This window comes from Lynx canadensis, chromosome C2 (assembly GCF_007474595.2).
Source record: "Lynx canadensis isolate LIC74 chromosome C2, mLynCan4.pri.v2, whole genome shotgun sequence".
Lineage (NCBI taxonomy): Eukaryota > Metazoa > Chordata > Mammalia > Carnivora > Felidae > Lynx > Lynx canadensis.
The window spans coordinates 155,828,300-155,841,433 of record NC_044311.2 but is presented as its reverse complement, the minus strand read 5'-3'; the positions used below and the strand labels follow the sequence as shown (position 1 = coordinate 155,841,433).

Sequence of the window (13,134 nt, the reverse complement as noted above, 5' to 3'; positions counted from 1 at the left end):
CCCGCGGGCGTCGGGCAGGGTCGGCGGCGTCGGCAGCAGTGGCGGCGGCGGCGGCGGGTGGGAAATGGCGGAGTACTTGGCCTCCATCTTCGGCACCGAGAAAGACAAGTGAGTGAGAGGCGCCCGCCGGGGCTCCGGGCCGGGAAGGCCGGCGGGGCGGGCGCGGCGGCGGGGCGCAGGCGGCGGCTGGAGGCCCGGGCGGGCAGGCGGGGGGAGGGGCGCGGCGGCCCTTCCGGCCTCCGGAGCCGCGCGCCGCCGCCTCGTGGGCGCTGGGGCGGGCGATGGGCGCCCCGGCGGGCGGCGGGCTTCCGCTCGGGTGGCGCGGCCTCCCTCGCCTGGGGCTGCTGGGCGGCCCGCGGGCCGTCCCGTCTGTTGGCGACCCGGACCCCGCGCCCCCCGCCTCTTGGAGCCGTCTTGAGTTGTGCTGAAGTTGTCAACGTTTTAGCCTATTTCCTCTACTTCAGCCTTTAATGTGGTGTCGGGCAAGTAGCATAAAGCCCGCCCGTATTAAATCGTTAGATAACTTCGGGTCCCGAGTGTTGGGGTTGTACCCACTTAAAAAGCCTCTCGGCGTGTTTAAGCGACCGATCGGGCGGGTCGTGAGGACATTGGATTCGAAGAACTGTTACGACGAACTGGGTTATCATAAACGACAGCGTAACCTGATTTTAACGTACTCGAAGATGTAATTCCAATATAAAAAACGTGGGGTCCCCCACCCCCCTTTTCACAGTTGCATGCCTTCCCTGCCCAGTTGTTACGTTAAAAGCAGAAAAATTTAGTTTTGATTTCGGTTGCCACCTTGGGGACGTTTTCATTCCCGGTGCATTGACTGAAGGTGAGACTAAAGGGAAATGCCTTTCATTTAGGAGGATAATTCTTACTTTGAGAACCTAAAGATTGAGCTCTGGCTTAATCTACTTTTTGGATAAGTAGTTACCATGTTTGGATTCTTTTGGCCTGTACGAGGCTTATGTTAGTATGCATTCTTAATGATAAATCCGAGTTTGGCATAGATAATGTTTTAATACCACTTTTTCAAACACTGTATTTATTTATTTTTTTTAAAGATTTTGTTTTTAAGTAATCTCTACACCCAATGTGGGGCTCAGACTCACAACCCCAAGATCCAGAGTCCAACACTCCACTGACTCAGCCAGCCAGGCTCCCCTCAAACACTGTTTAAATCGTTTCTGTTTTCCAGGATGAGGTCCATCTTGTAAAATGTGTTGTTTAGAAGAGGGGGTTATATTTTTTAATAGCAAAACTGTAAGACAATCATCAGTCATTGTCACTCCGGAAACATTTCTTTGAATGTCAACCCTAAAATCTGTATCTGTTGACTTAAAGATGAATAAAATTTGGATGTTGTTGCCAAGGAACTTGAGGGGAAGGGGTTGCTTGTCATGTAAAGGGTAAAATTACAGTAAAGGCTCTGAAATTTCTTAAGTGCTGTGGAAGAGGCAGGCTGCCTGAATGCTTTGGGCTCGCAGAGGAGGCACCTTGGGGAACTTTTCCTGTAAACGTGATCCCAAATGAATGGGCCAGCTTCTCTGGAAACAGAGCCTTCTCCGAGTGTAGGCCAGGGAAACGCATCGTTAGTTTCACTGTCAAGCTTAGAAATGTGGGCCATGACTTCTGTTCCATGAAGTTTTTATTCCTTATTCTTGTATAAAGCTGTACTGGGTGGGGTTTCCATTGTACTCTACAAAACTTTTAGTTTAGAGGTTTATTCCGATAAGTTTTTATATTCCTGCTATGAATAGCCACATTTCAGCCTTTGAGAGCTGCATCATAAAAGGTGTGCATGGCTTTAATTCAGGAAACTTGATTATTTGATCTTGGTTACTCATATGCTCATTTCAGGCAGACTTGTGGGGTTTTAGTTTCCAGGAGACCATATCAACTCCTAAAAAATGAAGACGATGATTCCTGCTAACTTTTTTTTTTCCTCAAGCTGGAAGTGAAATGTAGGTGTGTGCCAATTAAAAAACTTTAGCTAGTTGTACATTTGAAGTTTTGGACATTTTCTAAATCCAAGCAAAGGTTAGTCTTCTAATATCTTTTCTGTGATAATAAATCACACTTTTTGTCTTCTGTCTTATTATTTCAGTAGTTTAAGTAGATCACTAAAAGTTGATCACTAGGAAAGTTTTGACTGATTAGTACTAAACTCTAATTGAGTGGTATGAAATGAAAGCCATCTCTGAAGGTACGAGAACAAAGATTATTTTCGTTATATAGAATAGTTGGGTATTGTTTGGGCAGGGGTTTTACCCATTCTGAGGCATTCTTGAAACGAGCTCTTCATTTGGGTGACTTTCTGAAGATGGAAGTCGTATATTCAAGTTAGATCATGTAAAGTGAGGCCTGTAAGATAAATTTGCAAATAATGTGTAGTGATCATTTTCCTCCCCCCAATAAATTCAGACTTTACCATTTGTATTGCTACCTGAACTGCCGGTGGCCAATCGATCTTTGCGAACTATCAAATTTTGTTGAAGCCCTTTGATTCTAACTCTGGATTGGCTGTCTGAACTTGCTAAAAAAAAAATTGAATCTACAGGGTAACCCTCCCACCTCTGCAGGTCTAAATCTGAATGGGGCCCATCAAGTAAGATTTCATACTTCATCACAAATCTAAGCCACCTGACATTGCTGTCACGATGGCTGGATTGCTAGTTTGATTTGATCTGGATCAAACTGGATCATCAACTATTTGAACAGTAGTTAAGGGAGGACTTTGCCATAGGGACAGAAGGTGGCCTTATGTGGGAACAGACAGGTGAGTTCCCCAAGAGCTTGTTTTTGGTGCATTGAAACCAGGAGACTGCCTTACTTCAGACCTGTGTTTGGAAATTTCATGGTGGTCTGGTGTCGTGGACAAAAGAGCATGGACTTTGTTTTCTGTTTTGCTTAGATAACGATTGTGCTTAAGGAGCACTGTGTATGAAGCACTCACGGTATCTGACTCTTGGAACAATGCCAGCTTGGCATTTTCCTCATTTTACAGGTGGCTCCTGGGACCAGGAGAGGTGGGGTAACTTGCCCAGGCCCAGGTAGCTAGTGGCAGAGTCAGATCTTAACTCTCACTGTGCTATATTGGTGTCCTCAGGAGAGAATTTCATCGCGGAACACTAAGAAACAGATATGTTTTAAGCTAAATTTAGTTTTTTGTTTTTGTTTTGTTTTTAATTTTTTTTTTCAACGTTTATTTATTTTTGGGACAGAGAGAGACGGAGCATGAACGGGGGAGGGGCAGAGAGAGAGGGAGACACAGAATCGGAAACAGGCTCCAGGCTCCGAGCCATCAGCCCAGAGCCTGACGCGGGGCTCGAACTCCCGGACCGCGAGATCGTGACCTGGCTGAAGTCGGACGCTTAACCGACTGCGCCACCCAGGCGCCCCTAGTTAAATTTAGTTTTAAACTAGATACTCCATTTAAGAAAAAACAGGAGAGCAGAGAACATAATGGGAAGTGGAGTGGATTTGGATGCGGGGGACCCTGGGTGGAACTGAAGCCCTCTTCCTTGAAAGAGGGGCATGTTTGTCAGGCGGCAAGTTGAAGCTTAGTAGTCCTGAAGTACTACCAGGAAGGGGAGGGTACCTGCTACCAAAGAAAACCACACGGCTGTGTTCTTGTGATGCAGAAGAAAAGTAGTTTGGTAGCATATGTCGCGGTGTTGATGTAGTTCCATTTGTCTGATCTGCCCAGCAAAATAATCCGCTTTTGTTTTCCCTTACAGAGTCAACTGTTCATTTTATTTCAAAATTGGAGCATGTCGTCATGGAGACAGATGCTCTCGGTTGCACAATAAACCGACCTTTAGCCAGGTTTGTTTGTTTCTTCTTTCTTTTTTCTGTTTTCATGTAAATTATCAGAACTTTATATACTTTACAGAGGCAGTTAATAATCTCCGTGTATCACGTAGAGTTTTTTTCTCCAGTAGTTTCATTCTCTGTGTTCATAACTGAGTGTGTTCTTTTGTTTCAATGAGAGTGAGGCAGGTGAACCACCCCCAGTGGGAGGTCTACGAGCACAGGTCCCTCCTCTTACCGTTAGAGAAGCTTTGTACAAAGAAGTGGGTGATGTTTGCTGCCTCACCCCCCTCTCTGCCCCTCTAATAGACACGGGTCCAGAGGGGGCGGCCATGCCAGCTTGGAGTCAGCCTGTTTCCCGGCACCAGTAGATGCAAAGTGGGTTTTCTGCTCTTTGCTCCCTCCAGGCAGCGGAGATGGCCAGAGCCACTTACAGGATGCACTGGCACAATTCTCAGCAGACCCGTCTTGCCGCATATGCTCAGGGTTCTCCAGGAGTCCTGAGTGTGCCCCCTCTGTTAGACCCCTGGCCCCGGGGTTAGCCATGACACTATGTCATAGACGCATTAAAAATGAAACTTACGTTAGAAGATGGGTGTTTACCATCAGCTATTTGTAGCCAGTCTGTTCAGTTAGTTAAGGGGCACCTGTTACCTTGGGCTTAGGTCCGCCATGAGTTCAGATCAGTCAGAAATTATGATTTTTGGAGTTGTTTTGTTTTCACTGAGGAACAGGCAAGGGTTTGCACCCTACAAGTGATCAGTGATGAATTAAAGGGAGAAAGCACCTGTAGTAGGAACAGAAAACTTCCACCGTGTTTATCCGAACATGTGGAATTTGAAAAACTGTAGTCTTTCCGGACCGAGGGCTTTTGAGGTCCTTCGAACTGACCAGAAAGTCTGAGTAAGCATCCTCTAAGTATTTAGGAAAATCAGCCGATGGCTGTAAGAGTCGTTAGTATTTTCTAATTTAAGCCTGTAGAAAACCCCATAATTTAATGTGTTTTTAGAAGGGAGGTGATGGCTTCCTCTCACCCATTATTCCACTGATACAGCATGGTCAGTTTAACAAGAATCTGTCTTAATAACTTACAAACATGTCTCTTTTTCGGATTTCAGAATATCGGAGAACTTGTTTTAAATATTCTGTTTACTGCAGTTTGGGGGGGGGGGGTTGGTTGGTTGGTTTGGGTTTTTTTGTTTTGCTTTTTGACCAGCAGGCAGAAGTTGATTAGATCAGAAAAGAAGAATAGTAGACAAACTGTCTTTACAGAGAAGGGGACACTCGAAAGTGAAGGCCCCCTACTGCATTTAGATGAACTAAATCTCCTCAACTAAGCCAGTGGTCATAGATTGGGCAATAACCAAACGCCTTAAGTGTCCACTGAGTTTTTTTATTTTAGAGGGTTACTTATAGAAGTACCAAGTGTGGGGCTGAGAGACGTTACCCCGCTACAGAGTTTTCTCTAAGTTATCCAGGGACACTTGGCTTATTTTCTTTCTGAAGCATTGATGACCTCAGAATGTTAACATGAAGTGAATTTGAGCACCGCACGTCAGAAAGAGGCAACGATTCCATTAACATTCAGTGGGGTCGGTCGTGTGTATTAACTCGAGCATCTTGTTTCGATTTGCTTGGTTGGTTGGTCGGTCTTAGGTGATCCTGACCTCCCCTGATTTTAATGGAACTGCATTGCCCCCTTTGAATTCTCTTTCACTAAACAGCCGCTGCCAGCCAGATGACCTGAGTGAGACCGAAAATGAATTTCTTGTTGAGTATTTGGGCTCAGTATAGCTTTCTATCAGAGTTGGAAACTGAGTCGGGACAGCTCTGGGAACTATCCAAGGCCAAGACCTGCTGGCTTGGGGAAGATACCAGGCCCTGAGAGGAGGGTCTGCGTGTGTTCGTACGTGTGGTCTGGCTATCGGGTGTTTCTCCCACATGGGTTCCCCCCAGCAGGCCCTTTGGAAGCACCCACACAGCTGCTTCCTTTCAGTGTAGCTAGACATGAACTGGCGGGTTTGTAAAACCACTCACAAAACTGCTTTGGACCTATGTTGTTTTGAGACTGAACGTTTATTTTTCTAAATCCTGCAGTGTATTGGTTCGGCTTGTAAAGCTCAGTGTGGGTTTCTTTTTAAGCTTCTTGCAGTGATGTGGACGTTAAGATTCATGTAATATATTAGCCTACTAACTTAAACATGGTTTGTTTTTTCAGACAACTTGATTTTAAGAAGAACGGTACAATGTAAGGTTTCAAGTCTGCCTGATCCAGTTTAAAGCACAAGGGCTAAAAGGATTTTTTTCCCTTAAAGGAAGGATCGGAAAAGAACAAACGTTTAAGCTATTGTATTATGTAAACAGAGGTCCCACCGAGCAAACCTAAACGTGTGCTAGGTGACCGTGACAGTCAGGAAACCCCTGTGGTGCGCCTGTTTCCCGGGAGACCAGACAGCTTGATGGACCGCATACAGTTGACTTACGCGTTTGGTTTAAAAACGATCATAACTTTGTGTGGGGAATGTGATCCTGTGAATTTTTCCACACCTTGGTGTCTGCTGGCTTAAAGTATGAGAAGATGTTCACGTTCTGTTACGTGTTTTGCATCCCAGCACTTTAATAACGTGGGGCTACTGAAAGTAACCAGTATCGTTCCTTGTTGGTTGCTGGCTGGCGTGACCCACGTCACCGCTCAAACTCTGTTTCCATAATATGATGGTTTGGGTGTGCTCTTCCGAGGACAGGCGTCTGGCTTGTGGGAAGCAAACAAGGTTGAGCCATTTGCAAACAGGTTGTCTCTTTGCAATTGTCTGATACATGCACAGCAGCCAGTAGAATTCCCCTTTTTATTTTTTTTTCCCCGCAGACCATCTTGATTCAAAACATCTATCGTAATCCCCAAAACAGTGCACAGACGGCTGACGGCTCACACTGTAAGTCCCACAGTTGGAGAAATTTTTTTAAAACAATGGTGTTAAAGAGCCCACTCTTAATTGAGACAAATAATGTTGGCTTCTGAGCTGCTGACATAGGGCTGTTGCAAACAGGACAAGGTGATGGAGGTCCTTGGCGCCCACGGCAAGAACCTGGTACTTAGCCACGTTCAGGAGGCTGGCCTAGGCGAGGCCGCTGGGGAGGCCTCCTCCCTCGGTTGACGTTTGTTAACGAGAGGGAGGGGGTCTGCCCATGTGACGTTTGAAAGTTAACCAGCCAATCACTGGTCTTTACAGTGACTGAACCCCCGGCATTTATTAAGTTCTTTCTGTAAAATTAAAAAGCTTAGGCGTATTTAGGAATCAATAAGGTAAGTTGCCCAATAAGTGTGGGTTTTATTTCACCATGACGATTTTTCCTCTAGGAAGTGGAGATCTCATGATATGTAATTATTGTATTTCTCTACCGCTGTGGCTTTTGTCGTCGGCTCACGCACGCGCTTCCTCGGTTCGTTACGTTCTTCTGGAACGTCTGAGCCCCCTTTGGCAGAAACCTGCCAGGTTGCCCGCACTCTTGGCTGGAACTTTGGGACGGAGAATCTTCACGTTCCGCGAGCAGAAATACAATATCAGCATATCACGGGATCTCTGTCACGTCGCAGTGTTAGGGTGCTCCGAGACAGCCACCAGCTAAGAACGCGTCTCCGCTTCGAAAGGAAATAACTTGCTCTTTTTGCAGCACTGAGTCTTGACCGAAGCGATCGCCACAGGAAACCGGTGAAGTGTTTAAATTTAATTTTCCATAATATAAAGTTGTTGCGTTTTGTATTTCAGACCATTGCCCTCTTGAACATTTACCGTAACCCTCAAAACTCTTCCCAGTCTGCTGACGGTTTGCGCTGTAAGTTCATACAAGTTCCTTCCCTGGTTCCCTGGGCTTGCGTGTCAGAGCTCAGTGTCCACTCCACCTGGTCTGCCGTGTAGGGTCAAGGACGGCCTTTCGCTAGACGTGTCGAGAGCTTTTGTCCCCCCACCCCCCCGGCCCCACGGATACCTCTGAGACGTGAACTCCTGCCCGCTGCCTCGCAAGAGAAGCAGTGACCGGAAAGGACGCCCTCCCGGCACCATAGCTGGGGGCTGCTGCTCGCCCTTTACCTAGACCGTCGTCCTCGGGGGGACACACTCGCAGTTAAGCGTGCAGTTGTGTCCTTCCCTCTCGAGAGCAGCAGCATCAGAGTCTCTCTCGCCTAAAAGAACCCAAATTGTTTGGAAATTACTCTTCAGGTTTCACTTCTTACTAGACTTCTTATACTCTCATTCGGGAGATCATGCTTTAGTGGAGAGCATGGTTCGGAGAGTATTTCCCGAGTGGGGTCCCTCCGAGTCGCACGGACTCCGGAGTCCGCCCAGGCCCCGGCCCCGGCCCCAGCCCCAGCCCCAGCCCCAGCCCCATGCCAACTCAGTCGTTAATCAGATACTTTACGTAGCTGTCTCCAACCTCAGGAGTTAGTGTACCACATTTGGAAGATGAAAGGTGTGCTTGGTGGGGAAATAGGTCTGAACGGGGCATTTTGTAGACATTACGATTTCTTCCTGTACTGGGAAACATCAAAGTTAAGTTCACGAACATTGTATTTACTGAGGGGTAGTTTTTCAAGAACACGATACATAGCAGTACCCCTGGGAATTTCAGAAAGCTAAAGCGTATATTTTCTGGCCATTGGGCTGTGGAATCAATTCAGTCATCCGTAGGTAAATTGAAACGTATCCTAGACTCCTGTTAAAATCAAGGGGTCCGACCCCGACGCCTTGCCATTCATTCACCAGGTGGTTTTAGAGCTACAGGTCAGTAGGGGGCGCTGTGTACATGTAACCCCTGCATAGCCACAGGCATCAGGCAAATCCCCCTCTGGCCCCGGGGCCCCTCAGTGTACAGGGCGGTCCACAGAGCGGAGCGGGCCCCGCAGCACCCCCTCCCCCTCGGGCCGGCCCCAGACGGGGAGGCCTCGCCTCTGCGCGCCTGTGGGTGCACAGTGCACGCGCCCGGGGAGGGGGCTCGCGAGGCTCTCCTGCCCACACGCTGTGCTTCCCGGTGCTGTGCTGACCCGGTAGCAGATCGTGTGTTTCCCTGAATCTGACGGTGGCGGGATTTGCTTGGTAGCCCTTGTTTCAAAATACTTGGTTTTGCTTTGTTTTTTAAAGAACTCAGATGAGCAGGCGGAGGGAAATGCTTATATATGGACTTAACTAGTTTTTGTAAGAACCTGCCCTGGGCTAAAAGGGATGGGAAGCTGACGGTTGAGTAACAGCAGTTAATCACTCTTTGCCCTGATTCTGTACTTGGGGACTGCGGGTGGGGGAGAGGGGGGCAGGGGGCTTCGCTGACAAAACAGTGTCATAGTATTCTTCGTGTCTTTATCTGCGATCCACAGTACTCTTGTTTTGCGTATGCTACCCAAGGTTTAGCTGTACCAGATATTCCCATTATGGGGCCCACATTCTACAAATTAGGTGAAATTCTGATTCTTCGATTTAGGAAGAAAATCAGTTTAAGCTGATGAACCTGCAGCAGAGCCTCCGAGTAAATTTCATCCAGCCAGGTTCATCCGGGTCCTAGATTCACAACCCTTGTTAGCATACCCTTCCATGTGTAGAAGTACAAATCCCAGTTTAGGAGTGCTTCCGTAAGAAAACTGGTATTTGGGGGACACATTAGTTAAAATATATTGAGTCGTGGGGATGATCCTTCAGGTGACCAATTTCTTAATTGGTCATCTCTGTTCTTCTAGTCATTTGGTTGACTGAAAAATTTTAAGCGGAGTATAGAAGATAAAGTATGCCCATTATCAAGCATTGTCCAGTCGGACTTTCCAGGAGTTATTAAAATAAATGCTGTCCTATAGTAAGAGACTAACAGTAATTTAACCAGCACTGAGTCTCAACACTGCTGGCACTTAGAGCGTGCAAATACCTTTTCTCATTTTTTTCCAACGTGGAGAAGGGAATGTAAACGTTAAGATCTGCCCTTTGGAATGGCCTTCTCTTCTCCTGACTAGTTTTTCTGTTGTTTACAACCTGATTTCAACTCAGGGAAGGAGGTTAAATTCATGATAGCCACCTAGAGGAGTAGTTGTTGCCCGGTGCATTTGCTCACTTTGGGCTTCTATAGCAAGCTGGGTTCCTGAAATTCAAAAATAACTAAAATGCAGGAATTCGCCCCTCCCCCGTGAATGAGAAAAATTTAAGCCATTCTCAGAATCAAAAGACTCAAGTGCTTGTCCTTAAAGATAAGGTTTTCCTGGGCCCTAGGAGACTGCTCCAAGGCGTTGCCTCGGCCCCCTGGCCTTCAGTGGGTGTGGCAGGTGAGGCCGCCAGTCCAAGGAGTGTGGCCTTGGAAGGTGAAACTGGCCCAGCTTTGAAGCCACTCGCCTCTGTAGGCTGCCCCCATCTAGCTGTGTGCAACATTGGTTTAATTGACGTGCCCGCTTTGTGATTTCTCAGATTTAGGGCAAGAGAATTCTAGAATCTGAATGGTAAAATTTTGTAGAGAGAATGATTTGGGGGATAGAATGTAAATTCGAAAAATCTACCCACACAATGGACATGATTTTGCTTAGTGCACGTGAATTATGGAGAATAAACTTGAACATAGTCCTGGAATATAAAACAAGAATGCTTTCTTCAACAAAGCATTGTAACCATCCCTCTATCCAGAGGCATTCGAGGTACTGTGATTGAACTTGGTAATTATCCTACTGAGTATTTATGGTCATTTGGGTTTTAATCGCATCAGAAAGGATTCGGTAATAGTGTGTGGCTGATACTCTGTAAAAGAAATTAGTCAGGAACATTAGCCCTTAATCACTTGATCCTGATTTCTACTGTTACTTTAACGTAATGAAGAGGAAGAACATACCAGTGTGATTCCTTGGCCGCTATTTTAAACCGTAAAAAGAAGAAGACTTTCATTTAGAAATTTGTTGAGAGTAAACGATTTCCTTACATTTTCTGAAAGTGTGGCCCTTTGATGCTGATTAAAACTTGTCATTTTCATAGCCAGAATGGAGATGGTCATAAGGGGGCACTTAAAGACCTCAGCACACTTTAAAATTGTAACCACTGGCTGTCACGCCGCACCTCCGCGCTCCGGGAGAGCGCAGCTGTCGCGGCTCCTCTAGATAACTAACGTGTCACGGTGGCAGTTGGGGTGAACGCAGAGCCCTGCGGGCGGGGGTCCCGCTCTAACCAGCAAGGTATCTGTCGTCCGCAGGCGCGGTGAGTGACGTGGAGATGCAGGAGCACTACGACGAGTTTTTTGAGGTGAGCGACTGGCCCTTTGGGGGGCGGGTGCGTCTCCCGTGGGTCAGGACCCTCAAGCCGCCGTCCTCCTCTCCCCGTAGGAGGTTTTTACAGAAATGGAGGAGAAGTACGGCGAGGTGGAGGAGATGAACGTCTGTGACAACCTGGGAGACCACCTCGTCGGGAACGTGTACGTCAAGGTAGGAAGGGCGTGCCCCGTGGGGGAGGAGGAGGCTGGTGCCTTGGGATCTTAGTGGGAACTGGAACTGGAGTGCCCCGGCCGGCTTGCCCAGGCGTGGCAGCCACCTGTGGGCGCCGCGGCCACCGCCCTTCAGGGTGGGGATCTTTGGAGGGTGCTGCTGACGGGCTGTAACGCGGGAGAAGTCAGTCGATTTATACCTGTGGTTCCCTCTCCCCCCCCCCCTTTTTTTTTTAACTTCCCGGTCTAAACAAATCCTTGCGTTTGCTCTTGTTAACCAACTGAGTTTGAAAACCAAGCCAGTGTCGGTACGATCTTGGATCATCGCGAAATTAAGTGATCCAGTTGCGAGTAAAGGACGATCTGTGTTTAACGTGATCTAAGACATCCTTCCACCTCATTTGAGCCACGTGAACGCGTATCCGTGGCTCGGTAGCCGGAGACCTTCCCGTCAGGTGGGGGCAGCAAGCCCTCTCGATCTATCTTTCCAGTTTCGCCGTGAAGAAGACGCGGAGAAGGCCGTGATCGACTTGAACAACCGTTGGTTTAACGGGCAGCCGATCCACGCCGAGCTGTCCCCGGTGACCGACTTCAGAGAGGCGTGCTGCCGCCAGTACGAGATGGGGTAGGTGACGGGGGGCCGGGGGGGCGGGGGGGGGGGGGGCGGGGGGCGGCCCGCGGCATGTTGGCCTCTGTCTCCCCCGCAGGGAGTGCACGCGGGGCGGCTTCTGCAACTTCATGCACCTGAAGCCCATCTCCAGAGAGCTGCGGCGGGAGCTGTACGGGCGCCGGCGCAAGAAGTGAGTACTGCGGCGGGCTGGCTGCCGCTGGCGGCGCCGTCCGTTCTCGCGAAGCGTTTCCCGAGGAGAGCTCGGCCCGGGTGTGAAGGTCACCGTTGAGGACGTAGTGTGTATCTTAAGGTCTGAGAACGTGCCCTTTGTCCCGCCCGCACAGTCCCGAAGTGAGGGAACGGGTGAGTGGGGAACCCTCGAAATCGGGTTCGTGTGCGCAGCGTCTTTCGCCCGCAGGTGGAGTGACTTCCTTTACGTACTGCGGGTGTCCGTGGGTTTGGGCAGGTTTCTTTGGTTTGCTTGCGGCCACGGGCAGAAGGGGGAGCACGGTCCTGCCCGCTCCTGGTGTTTTGAGTGCAGACCGTGCTGTCCCAGCACAGAGAGAAACCCAAGGCGTCGGGAGAACGTCCCTTTCCCTGCTCGGATGGAGTTCTGACCCGGGGGGTTCTCACCCGTCCCCTGGTAAACACGTGCCCGGAGGTGCAGACGTTAGTGATTCCGTCTCATTGTCAACAAGAAGCATCGGGCACAGGAGGAGGGCGGTGCGTGTCCGGGCCGCCGCGGCAGGAGACCGTCCCCAAGGCCCCGAGCCGGCGCTCTGGAAGCACGGGACACGGAGGACGTTGTGCCCGTTTCCCTGACACGGGGCGTGTCTACACGGGGCGTGCGGTGTGGCGGGCGCGACGGTCCTCCTTGATCGTGCCATCCGTTCCGCGTGGTCCGCCCAGAAGCGTCCGCCCGCGTGGGGGTTTTGTTGTGTGCTTTGCATTGGATGCCACAGCTTTGTTTCTTTTTCTTGGTTGCAGGCATAGATCGAGGTCCCGGTCTCGGGAGCGTCGCTCTCGGTCTAGAGACCGCGGTCGCGGCGGCGGCGGTGGCGGCGGCGGCGGTGGTGGGGGACGGGAGCGTGACAGGAGGCGGTCGAGAGACCGTGAAAGATCGGGGCGATTCTGAGCCACGCCGTTTTTACCGTATGTCTGCTAGGCAGTGTTGTAGTTGATTGACCAAACCAGTTCATAACGGGAATTTTTTTTAAAAAACAACAAAAAAACACAAAGATGGGTTTCTGAATAAAATTTGTAGTGATACAGTA

General features: G+C 49.0%; 1 protein-coding gene across 5 annotated transcripts; it reads left to right on the top strand.

The window, feature by feature from the left end:
• On the top strand, positions 1-13,134 carry U2AF1 (U2 small nuclear RNA auxiliary factor 1). Of its 5 annotated transcripts, none has more exons than XM_030329058.1 (8): positions 1-108; positions 3,747-3,834; positions 7,587-7,653; positions 11,023-11,072; positions 11,153-11,251; positions 11,742-11,875; positions 11,958-12,050; positions 12,848-13,134. In XM_030329058.1, the coding sequence occupies exons 1-8, from the start codon at positions 65-67 to the stop codon at positions 12,993-12,995; spliced, it is 723 nt and encodes a 240-aa protein (XP_030184918.1). In that variant the 5' UTR covers positions 1-64; the 3' UTR covers positions 12,996-13,134. The 5 variants fall into 5 exon arrangements, with proteins under 5 accessions (XP_030184918.1, XP_030184917.1, XP_030184919.1 ...); XM_030329057.1 differs by having other exon boundaries at positions 7,566-7,653; XM_030329059.1 differs by lacking the exon at positions 7,587-7,653 and adding an exon at positions 6,686-6,752.